Source organism: Solanum dulcamara, chromosome 1, assembly GCF_947179165.1.
Source record: "Solanum dulcamara chromosome 1, daSolDulc1.2, whole genome shotgun sequence".
Lineage (NCBI taxonomy): Eukaryota > Viridiplantae > Streptophyta > Magnoliopsida > Solanales > Solanaceae > Solanum > Solanum dulcamara.
Window position 1 is genome coordinate 13,584,020 of NC_077237.1, and position 11,843 is coordinate 13,595,862.

Consider the following 11,843-nt stretch of genomic DNA (forward strand, 5'->3'; position numbering starts at 1 on the left):
AATTACTTGCATTTTTATATCAATTTTTATGTTTTCCCCCTTTTTATCAGTAATTTTAAATTAAAATTGAGCTTAAAAATATCCCTTTAATAATTTTTTTCAAATAGGCAATCTCAAGATCATAACTTAAATTTTTCTCTTTTATTAAAATATTTATTCAAATATCTATCGAGTAGTGTACTAAAGATTCAAAAATATATTTAATATTTTCTTAAAATCATTCAAAACACGGAAAGTACACTAATTCAATAGAAAACTTATGTTTACATTATTAAGGTGAAATGCTTGAGTCTTATCCGTTTATATATCCTACAACATAAAAAAATAGAAATATAAATTTTAAAAAAAGAAAATTTTTTAATGACAACAACAACATAGTCAATGTAGTCGTACACAATAAAATCTAAAAAAAAAATAGTTGAGTATAATTTTATAAAATTAAAAAGAAAACAAGAATTTAAGACTTGTAAAAGAAATACAAAAAACTTAATTTCAATTTCACATTAAAAAAGAAAATCATAAGTAAATGGATGCAAAATGAAGGTAACTTTTGCCCAAAATTAAGAAAGTGAGAAGATGGAGTGTGAAGAGAAAAATCAAGAAAGCCAGCTATAGCTATTAGCTCCATCATCACTCACTCACACTCCCCATTCTCAGCTGTCTGTCGGTGACCCTTCTTCTTTCTTCTTCCTCTTGCTAGCTCACCCACTCTCCTCTCTCTCTCTCTATACATTTTGCTATACATAATGCTGTATCTCTCTCTCTCTCTCTAACTCACTTTTTTTCTTCTTTCCTCTCTTTCTCTTCACTTCTTTACTACGAAACCTCTTTACCCAAATGCAATAACAAAGAGAACTCAAGCATCTTCTCTCTTTACAGGTTTATCTCTTCTCTCTTTTCAAGATTTTGCTGGTTTGTCTATAGTCTTAAAGGTTCAATTTTTCCCCATTTATTAGATCTTCTAGTTAATCTTAAGTGGAAGACTGTGAATCTTGGTGAAATGTGCATGTGGGGTTTGGTTTTAATGGAAAAAATTCATCTGGGGTTTTGTTTTTTGAGGTAAAGATGTGAGCTTTGATAGTGGGTGATCTGGATCTTGTGTTTTCTTGAATTGGTGTTGGGTTTATGGTGAATTTTGATCTGGATTGTTGAAATCTAAACAGGGAAATGATGTTTTATTCTCTATTGACTTGAATTTATTGCTGAATCTGGTCTTAGATTTATGTGATTTCCATATGTGAATTTTGGTTAGTGTTGCTTTGGACTAGTCAAGTAATACACTGTTGACTTCAATTAATTCTAGTGGTACTATCATTCTTGGAAACTATGCTATTACAATTTGATCTGTATCTTTTGTTAATGTATGATAAAGGTACTTCATTTTGTTAGTTTTGTGTTTTTTCTTCAAGTTCTGGAATAAATGTCTTTTTTGCTGGTGCTTTGCAGGAGGCTGTGAGCTTTCTTCTGTATCTTGGAGGTAGATCTGCCGTGAAGATCTCGAGATCACAGCAAAGCTGGCGGCCACACTGGCTTGGAGGTTCCCTGCTGCCAATGGCAGCAGTCTTGCCACTAGTGATATGGTAAAGTTCCCTTTTTTAAAAAAGAAAAAGAAATTGATTTGGTAAATTGCCTCACGATTTATTTGATATGTGAGCTGTTGAACTATTTTACTCAAAGATCTGGAGATGCCCTTGGTGCATTTCACTCTACCTGGGTGTGTCTTAACTAGTTTTCTGTGCTATCTTAGTAGTGGTTTACTTTGTTTTTCTTTGGAACTGTAATGCAGTTTATTCTTCAGTCTACGTGTTCTAAGTATTACTCTGTAGCTAAATCCAGGTGATTGTCATTGTTCCAATTCTTTTTTCCTTTGAAAATAGTAAACCTTATGAATGGGAGGGGAATATGTTATTTTGCATCTCTTTTTGTCGGAGAAGCTGTCCGTATCATGTAAGCATTTTAAATTAAAAAGAATTACATCACTCAATGCTGCATCTCAAATGTATATTTCTGTGCTTCCGTGACTCAGAAAAAATTATAGATTTATACAAATTTACATACTTTGTTGAGTCGTAAAGTCAAAAGTGGCTTATGCTGTTGATGGTTGATTTCAACATCATATTCGTGCTATTTTCCTTCTTGAATGACATCAATGGATGCTGTGATTTTCTAGACTGTTGCTCATTCCTCACCAATATCTATGAATTCTTTTCTTGTTACAGGATAGAAATGGGGATGCTAAACCTCATGATATGGAGCCTCCAACTCCGCATTCATTTATGAAAACATCTTCCAGGTTAGTCTAAGCATCAACACTTTCATCTTCCAGGTTAGTCTAAGCATCAACACTTTCAGTTTAGGAGCTCATAATGATCTGGTCTATTATCTGTGTTTTACTCAATGAGAAGCATTTTAGTTGTATAGTCAGGCGACATGGTTGTTTTTGTCGTGCTATAAGCATGACTGCATGAGGATAATGAAAATGGACTTTTCCTTGCAAGACTCTAACTGTTACTCTCTTCTCAGGGAATCTGTATCTGCAAATGCTGATACAGTTTCTTATGCTTCACGAATTCTCAATTAAACTCATCTTAGAGATTCTTTCTTTTTGTTTGAAAGAGTCCAATATTTTATCTCAACATAGTATCCATTTTTCGCAACTCCTACATGCATCAGTTGCACAAAACATAAATCATGGATAAGCTTCCATTTATTCACCTTTCGTCCAGAGATAGCGTAGATTCCCATTCTCCAAGATGCAACTAGATTCACATAACAATCAGTTTGGGGAATGTGGATTACGTTCTACTTTGGACATTGCTGGTCTTTGCTGCTATGTTTTAAAACTGAAAATATTCACACTGCAGTTGACCATATCCTGTCCTTTGTTTTCTGTTGTAAGATACTAATTTGATGGAAGTTGTTATCAGTAAGAAAAGCAGCAATTGAACAAAATTTGTAACACTCCCTCTATCCCCAAATAAGTCTCACTTTAGCAAAAGTATTGTGCCCCAAAATAAGTGTCACCTTAGGAATTCAAGACAAAAAATAGTATATTTTTCCAAACATACCTTTATACTTCATCTTCTTGATAGTGTTCAATTTTCAAGAGACATTTATTGAGTAGGGGTGATCTAGTAAACTACACATTGTATTTGTTGATTTCTTAATGAACGTGATTTTTGCTAAGGTGACACTTATGTTGGGACAGAGAGAGTATCATTTAAAATGATGCAGCTTTTCTAACTTCATGAGGCCTGAATTAGTGTTTTACTTCATGATATTCATGGCTGGTTTAGACTACAAACAAATACTGAAAGGACATTTTGCTATTAAATTGTGCAGAGATCGTAGTAGCATGGAGGATCCAGATGGGACATTAGCAAGTGTTGCTCAATGCATTGAGCAGTTACGGCAGAATTCCTCATCCATGCAAGAGAAAGAAAATTCACTTAAGCAACTGTTGGAGCTTATTGATACACGAGAAAATGCATTTAGTGCTGTTGGCTCACATTCACAAGCTGTTCCAGTACTTGTTTCATTACTTCGTTCTGGATCACTTGGGGTAAAGATGCAGGCTGCTACAGTTTTGGGTTCTCTGTGTAAAGAGAATGAACTGCGAGTGAAAGTGCTACTAGGAGGCTGCATACCGCCTCTCCTTGGTCTTCTCAAGTCAAGCTCAGCCGAAAGTCAGATTGCAGCAGCAAAAACTATATATGCTGTGTCTCAAGGTGGTGCAAAGGATCATGTTGGCTCAAAAATATTTTCAACTGAAGGAGTTGTGCCAGTATTATGGGAGCAATTAAAAAAGGGACTAAAAGCTGGAAATATAGTTGACGACTTACTGACAGGAGCTTTAAAAAACCTCTCAACTAGCACTGAGGGATTCTGGTCTGCAACAGTACAAGCTGGAGGAGTAGATATACTTGTTAAACTACTGAATAATGGACAACCAAGTACTCAGGCAAATATCTGCTTTCTCCTTGCTTGTATGATGATGGAGGATTCTTCTGTTTGTTCAAAAGTCTTAGCTGCAGAGGCCACCAAGCAACTTCTTAAACTACTTGGACCTGGCAATGAAGCCTCAGTTAGAGCAGAAGCTGCAGGCGCTCTTAAATCTCTTTCTGCCCAAAGCAAAGAATCCAGGAAGGAAATAGCAAATTCTAATGGTATTCCTGCTTTGATAAATGCTACCATAGCTCCTTCAAAAGAATTCATGCAGGGTGAGTATGCCCAAGCGTTGCAGGAGCATGCAATGTGTGCGCTTGCAAATATTTCTGGTGGTTTGTCATATGTCATTTCAAGTCTTGGTCAAAGCCTTGAATCTTGCACCTCACCGGCACAAGTAGCTGATACATTGGGGGCTTTAGCTTCAGCTCTCATGATATATGATAGCAAAGCAGAAAATTCAAGAGCATCAGATCCTTTGGAGGTGGAAGAGACACTGGTTAAGCAATTTAAGGCCCGCTTACCCTTTCTAGTGCAGGAGCGTACTATTGAAGCACTTGCTAGTTTGTACGGGAATTCTGTTCTGTCTAGCAAACTTGTGAATTCTGATGCAAAACGCCTGTTGGTTGGTTTGATCACAATGGCCACGAATGAAGTTCAGGATGAGTTGATAAGGTCACTTCTCTTTCTATGCAAAAATGAAGGTAGCTTATGGCATGCACTGCAAGGTCGTGAGGGAATTCAGCTATTAATCTCTCTTCTTGGACTCTCATCAGAGCAGCAACAGGAGTGTGCTGTTGCTCTTCTTTGTCTTCTATCCAATGAAAATGATGAAAGTAAGTGGGCCATTACAGCAGCTGGTGGCATACCTCCACTTGTTCAAATTCTGGAGACTGGGTCTGCCAAAGCTAAGGAAGATGCAGCAACTATCCTTGGAAACCTCTGTAATCACAGTGAAGATATCCGTGCTTGTGTTGAAAGTGCTGATGCTGTTCCTTCTTTATTGTGGCTTCTGAAGAATGGTAGTTCCAACGGGAAGGAAATTGCTGCAAAGACACTGAACCATTTGATTCACAAATCAGATACTGCAACTATTAGTCAACTCACTGCACTATTAACTAGTGATCTTCCGGAGTCTAAAATTTATGTCTTAGATGCATTAAAAAGTTTGCTCTCTGTGGCCTCTCTGAGCGATATGTTGCGTGAAGGCAGTGCAGCAAATGATGCAGTTGAGACGATGATAAAGATATTAAGCTCTACCAAGGAAGAGACTCAGGCTAAGTCTGCTTCAGCTCTTGCTGGACTTTTCCATCTCAGGAAGGACCTGCGAGAAAGTACCCTTGCTTTGAAGACTTTGTGGTCACTTGTGAAGCTTCTGAATGTTGAACCTGAATCCATCTTAGTGGACACGTCGCGCTGCCTTGCTGCAATATTTCTCTCTATTAGAGAAAGCCGTGACATTGCAGCAATTGCTAGAGATGCATTGCCTTCATTAATGGTGCTTGCAAAGTCCTCAGTTTTACAAGTTGCAGAACAAGCAGTATGTGCTTTGGCCAATCTTCTTTTGGATCCCGAAGTGTCTGAGAAAGCAGTTCCTGAAGAAATTATCTTGCCTGCTACTAGAGTTCTTCGTGAAGGCACAACTGGTGGAAGGACCCATGCCGCAGCAGCAATTGCTCGTCTTCTTCAATTTAGTGAGGTTAATCCTGCCTTAACTGATTGCGTTAACCGTTGTGGAACAGTTCTTGCATTAATTTATTTCCTAGAATCAACTGGCAGCGACTCTGTTGCTATATCAGAAGCTTTAGATGCACTTTGTTTCCTCTCAAGGCTGGAAGGAGCTAGTGGTATCAAACCTGCATGGTCAGTTCTAGCTGAATATCCAAATAGCGTAATTCCTGTGGTTTCATGCATTGCTGATGCCTCATCGGTGTTGCAAGACAAAGCTATTGAAATATTGTCAAGACTCTGCCAAGCTCAGCCCACCGTTCTTGGCGATGCTATTGCTTGTGCCTATGGATGCATTTCTTCAGTTGCAAGAAGGGTTATCTGTTCATCCAATGCTATGGTTAAAATAGGAGGAAGTGCTCTTCTTGTTTGCACTGCAAAAGTGAATCATCAGAGAGTGGTGGAAGATCTAAATGAATCAAAGTCTTGTGTTCCACTCATTCAATCTTTTGTTGGGATGCTAAATGCTTCCGAATCTCTACATTTGGAAGACCAGGCGGATAAGATTGCAATAAGCGTCTCCAGGAATGCCGAAGAAGAATCAAGAAAGGTTGAGACAGAGAAAAGTACTTTAGTTGTTTCGGGAGTCAATATAGCTATATGGCTACTTTCTGCTCTTGCCAGTCATGATGACTCAAGTAAAGCGGAGATTATGGAGGCTGGTGCAATTGAAGTTCTTACAGAGAGAATCTCTCAATCTTTTACACAGTTTACACAGGTAAGCACTTTTTAAGTGTTTCCTTTCTGTGATAGAACCACATCTAAACCCAAAACTCTTGATTTTGTTCTATTATATCTTTTGTGCCAAAGTACTATATGACCTTTTGTTATAACTTTTACAGATTGATTTCAAGGAGGATAGCAGCATATGGATTTGTGGATTGCTTCTGGCTATCTTATTTCAAGATAGAGACATCATACGAGCAAATGGAACGATGAAAGCCATACCCGTGCTAGCTAATCTGCTGAAGTCCGAAGAGTCAGCAAACAGGTATTTTGCTGCACAAGCCGTAGCAAGCCTTGTCTGTAATGGTAGCAGGGGAACTCTGCTGTCTGTTGCAAATTCAGGAGCACCATCCGGACTCATAACGTTGCTTGGTTGTGCTGATGAGGATATAAAGGACCTTGTTGCACTATCTGAGGAATTTGCATTGGTTCGTAACCCAGATGAAGTTGCACTTGAAAGGTTGTTTAGGGTTGATGATATTAGGGTTGGTGCAACTTCTAGGAAAGCTATACCAGCCCTTGTTGACTTGCTAAAACCTATCCCTGATCGTCCTGGTGCACCTTTTCTAGCTCTTGGACTTCTGATTCAGCTTGCCAGAGATTGTCCTTCAAATAAAATTGTTATGGTGGAATCTGGGGCTCTGGAAGCACTGACTAAATACCTTTCACTTGGTCCACAAGATGCAACTGAGGAAGCTGCCACTGATTTGTTAGGTATCCTATTTACTACTGCTGAAATATGCAGACACGAATCTGCTTTTGGTGCTGTTGGTCAACTAATTGCAGTTTTACGTCTTGGTGGAAGAGGGGCAAGGTATAGTGCCGCCAAAGCCTTGGAAAACCTGTTCTCAGCAGATCACATCAGGAATGCAGAATCAGCTAGACAGTCTGTTCAGCCTTTGGTTGAGATTCTGAATACTGGTCTGGAGAGGGAGCAGCATGCAGCCATTGCTGCATTAGTTAGGCTTCTCAGTGAGAATCCTTCAAAAGCTCTTGCAGTTGCAGATGTCGAGATGAATGCGGTGGATGTTCTTTGCCGAATTCTTGCATCAAGCTGCTCAATGGAGCTGAAGGGTGATGCAGCTGAGTTGTGTTCTGTTTTGTTTGGAAATACAAGAATAAGGTCTACAATGGCTGCAGCTAGATGTGTGGAGCCTTTGGTTTCTCTTCTCGTAAATGAATTTAGTCCTGCTCATCATTCTGTTGTTCGTGCATTAGATAAACTAGTGGACGACGAACAGCTGGCGGAACTAGTTGCAGCACACGGTGCAGTCATTCCCCTTGTTGGCCTTCTTTATGGCCGAAACTATTTACTTCATGAAGCTATTTCTAGAGCTCTTGTGAAGTTGGGAAAAGACAGGCCTTCCTGTAAGATGGAAATGGTCAAGGCTGGGGTTATTGAGAGTGTGCTTGACATTCTGCATGAAGCACCAGATTTCCTCTGTGCTGCATTTGCTGAGTTGCTCAGAATACTGACAAACAATGCTACCATTGCTAAGGGACCATCTGCTGCAAAGGTGGTAGAGCCACTTTTTGTATTACTGACGAGACCAGAGTTTGGACCTGATGGACAACACAGTACGCTTCAGGTCCTTGTGAATATCCTGGAGCATCCGCAGTGCCGATCTGATTATACCTTGACATCTCACCAAGCTATAGAACCTCTTATTCCCTTACTTGATTCTCCCGCTTCTGCCGTGCAACAACTGGCTGCTGAGCTTCTGTCTCATTTGCTTTTGGAAGAGCACCTGCAGAAGGACCCAGTTATCCAGCAAGTGATTGGTCCCCTCGTACGGGTTCTTGGTTCTGGTATACCCATTTTGCAGCAGAGAGCTGTGAAGGCCTTGGTCTGTGTTGCACTTACTTGGCCAAATGAAATTGCAAAAGAAGGTGGCGTTAATGAACTGTCTAAAGTAATAATGAATGCTGACCCTTCACTCCCTCATGCCTTGTGGGAGTCAGCTGCTGTAGTATTATCCAATATTCTACAATTTAGCTCTGAGTTTTTTCTGGAAGTACCTGTTTCAGTGTTGGTAAGATTGCTTCGCTCTGGCTCTGAAGGCACAGTTCTTGGTGCATTAAATGCTCTTCTTGTGTTGGAGACTGATGACTCCACCAGTGCTGGAGCTATGGCTGAAAGTGGGGCGATCGAGGCTCTCTTAGAACTTCTCAGATGCCACCTTTGTGAGGAAACTGCTGCAAGACTCCTTGAGGTTTTGCTGAACAATGTGAAGATCAGAGAAACAAAAGCCACCAAGTCAGCAATTGTGCCCTTATCACAGTATCTTTTGGATCCACAGACTCAAGGTCAACAAGCAAGGTTACTGGCAACCCTTGCTCTTGGCGACCTATTCCAGAATGAGGCTCTTGCTCGAAGCAGTGATGCTGTTTCAGCTTGCCGAGCATTGGTGAATCTGCTTGAAGATCAGCCTACTGAAGAAATGAAAGTTGTCGCTATATGTGCCTTACAGAACCTTGTTATGTATAGCAGATCAAATAAGAGAGCAGTTGCAGAAGCTGGTGGTGTCCAGGTTGTGTTAGATTTGATTGGTTCAAGTGATCCAGATACATCAGTACAGGCAGCAATGTTCGTTAAGCTTCTCTTTTCCAATAATACCATTCAAGAGTATGCTTCAAGTGAAACTGTCAGGGCTATCACTGGTAACTTTCCTTTCCCCGTACTCCATTGTTACAGAGTTATCGGCATTGCAACTACAGAAGAAAAATGAGATAAAAATGACTGGAAAAAGATAAATTGGCTAGTTCTCATTATTTAATTAAGAAATCCAATTGTTGGATTAAATAATACAAAAGATATAATTTCTAATTTACAAGATACAATTCTGTCTGGAACTTGTACAAGTGTTATATCCATGGCTAACTATCTTTTCTTTTACAAATCATATATTGAAATTAGTATCTCAAAAATAGAAGTTTTCCTAAAATGATGGTGGATTCTCCCCATTATTCTTGATCCAGGTTGGTTAATATTAAAGAACAGTTTATTATGGATCCTAGCATGAAGAAGTGAAGAGATGATGTGTTGGTGTCTAAAAAGTTAATAAACTTTACTATTGGAAGTATACGTGCGAATGGAGTCATTTCTTATTAGTGCTAATAGCTTATAAATTTAATTGATTTCCTGGCTTTGTAGCTGCAATTGAGAAAGATTTATGGGCCTCGGGAACTGTACATGAGGAGTACCTCAAGGCTCTGAATGCACTATTTGGAAATTTCCCCCGTCTAAGGGCTACTGAACCTGCAACCCTGAGTATTCCACATCTAGTGACATCCCTGAAGACTGGCTCAGAGGCAACTCAAGAAGCTGCTTTGGATGCTCTGTTTCTTCTCCGACAAGCTTGGTCAGCATGTCCTGCTGAAGTGTCTAGAGCACAGTCAATTGCTGCTGCAGATGCCATTCCATTGTTGCAGTATCTGATACAATCAGGCCCCCCTCGGTTTCAGGAGAAATCAGAATTTTTACTGCAATGTTTGCCTGGGACTCTGGTGGTAATAATAAAGCGAGGGAACAACATGAGACAATCGGTTGGAAATCCAAGCGTTTATTGCAAGCTTACCCTTGGAAATAATCCACCTCGCCAAACGAAGGTACCGTCCATTTTCAAATGCCTTTTCATTCCAAGTAAAGTATCATTTCTCATTGCTATGTGGGGTTGGAACGTGTTTTGTGCAGCGTCGATCAAACTCTAACTTTATAAAGAATTTTTACTTTTGTGTGTTGGGGCGGGGTGGTGGTGGAGGAGAGGGGATGGAGGGAGTGAAGTACCCTAAATTGCAAACTTGTAAATTAAGTAGGAGCAAGGTGACTCTAGAAAACAAAGTAGGGATCTGTTTACATAAGGAACCTCCACCTCCAACCTTGAGATTGGGGTTCGAGTTACCAAGAGAACAAAGTGGGAAAGGCCCATTCTTGGCGCCTGGAAGTGGGATGGGTGGTGGGGTGAGTTTGCCTTGTTTACAATCAATGCATTGGAAATTTTGGTGATGTTTGATTCAACAATGATTGGTAACCAGCACTTGTACTCCTCCAACAACAAAGTAATTAAGTTGGAACTTCTTTGGTATACTCAATATGCATAGAAGATCTTTTCGTGTTGCTTCCTTCACACCCTCATATGGTTCACAACTCCTTGTTTTTCTCGTCTGTCAGGTTGTTTCAACTGGTCCTAATCCAGAGTTCGAGGAGAGCTTTTCATGGTCCTTTGAAAGTCCTCCTAAAGGCCAGAAGCTCCATATTTCCTGCAAGAATAAGAGCAAAATGGGCAAGGTAAGAGGATACAAGCTATTCTCTTGTTACTATTACAAGTAATGGGACACTGAACATTTTGCTAAAATATACTTCTTGACTTGTGCTAAATTTGTTCCAATTTAATGACAGAGTTCATTTGGGAAGGTCACGATCCAGATTGACCGTGTAGTTATGCTGGGTGCAGTCGCTGGGGAGTACACCTTGTTGCCCGAGAGCAAAAGCGGACCCTCAAGGAATTTGGAAATAGAATTCCAATGGTCCAATAAGCAGCAGTTGGAATAAGGTTGTTACTCAAATTGCATTTTAGGGGTATAGGAACCAATCTTTGGTACTTTTTTTCTGTTTTCTGTATCCTTCTTTCTTCCTGTTTAATTATAAGGTGAATGTATATAGTGTATGGTATAGTTTTTACTACTGTTGATTATATTTAGTTGTTGTAACGGCGTTTGTCAAATGTATTCTTTTGTAATTTGAGTCACTTAGTATCTTTAAGGAAGGGACATGGATTCATGGTTTGCTTCCTTTGTATTTTTTGTATTCATATTCTGTTTGATGAAAGAAAAAACAGTGTTTTTGGTTTGGACTGCCTTAATAGAGGTGTGTATTGTAATTAATAACTTCCCATTTCACTGAAGTGAGAATTCAGTCTGTTATATGCACTTCTTTTGTTTATTTTACCATTTTTTTGAATGAAATTAGAAGGGCTATAGTTGTTTGAAATCTTACTTAGAAAGCTGTAGGAATTGCAAAAACCATATTACAAGTTTAAAGGTTATTGTTAGAATAGGAATAGGTATAAACAATTCTACTTAGAGTAGGAATAGTAATAGAAATATTAATAGGTATAGAAATAGTAAATAATATTCTACTTGGTAAAGGATTGTATTGTATTGTCATAGGGTTTTTGTGTAATAATGTAGATACACAATTCAATAATATTTTTATCCTATATTTCTTACAGTGATCTGATGAAGAAACTAACGTATGTTAAGAAATCAAGAATACTAATTTAGAGTGCAAAGTATGAGATAAATAAGTGGCTGTCCTTTTAACTAATAAATAAAATAAAATAAAATTAGAATGCTCTTTTGATGCTCATATTGGGACAGTGGACCATGCATATTGAGGGAAGGAATATCAGAAATATAAGACTTGACTTTGATTTTTGCTTCTT

The 11,843-nt window shown here is 39.0% G+C and overlaps 1 protein-coding gene across 1 annotated transcript; it reads left to right on the forward strand.

Moving 5' to 3' along the window:
• The first annotated feature begins 580 nt into the window (after positions 1-580).
• LOC129902332 (protein CELLULOSE SYNTHASE INTERACTIVE 1) lies at positions 581-11,328 on the forward strand. Its single transcript, XM_055977551.1, has 8 exons — positions 581-879; positions 1,447-1,580; positions 2,220-2,293; positions 3,343-6,391; positions 6,516-9,060; positions 9,554-10,008; positions 10,571-10,687; positions 10,799-11,328. The coding sequence occupies exons 2-8, from the start codon at positions 1,578-1,580 to the stop codon at positions 10,949-10,951; spliced, it is 6,396 nt and encodes a 2,131-aa protein (XP_055833526.1). The 5' UTR covers positions 581-879; positions 1,447-1,577; the 3' UTR covers positions 10,952-11,328.
• The last annotated feature ends 515 nt before the right edge of the window (positions 11,329-11,843 follow it).

Bases quoted from the DNA above. Each gene is read 5' to 3' on its own strand.
- LOC129902332 (XM_055977551.1), top strand. The intron at 6,392-6,515 runs GTAAGCACTTTT...TAACTTTTACAG, and splicing joins CTTTTACACAGTTTACACAG to ATTGATTTCAAGGAGGATAG. The intron at 10,009-10,570 runs GTACCGTCCATT...CTCGTCTGTCAG, and splicing joins ATCCACCTCGCCAAACGAAG to GTTGTTTCAACTGGTCCTAA.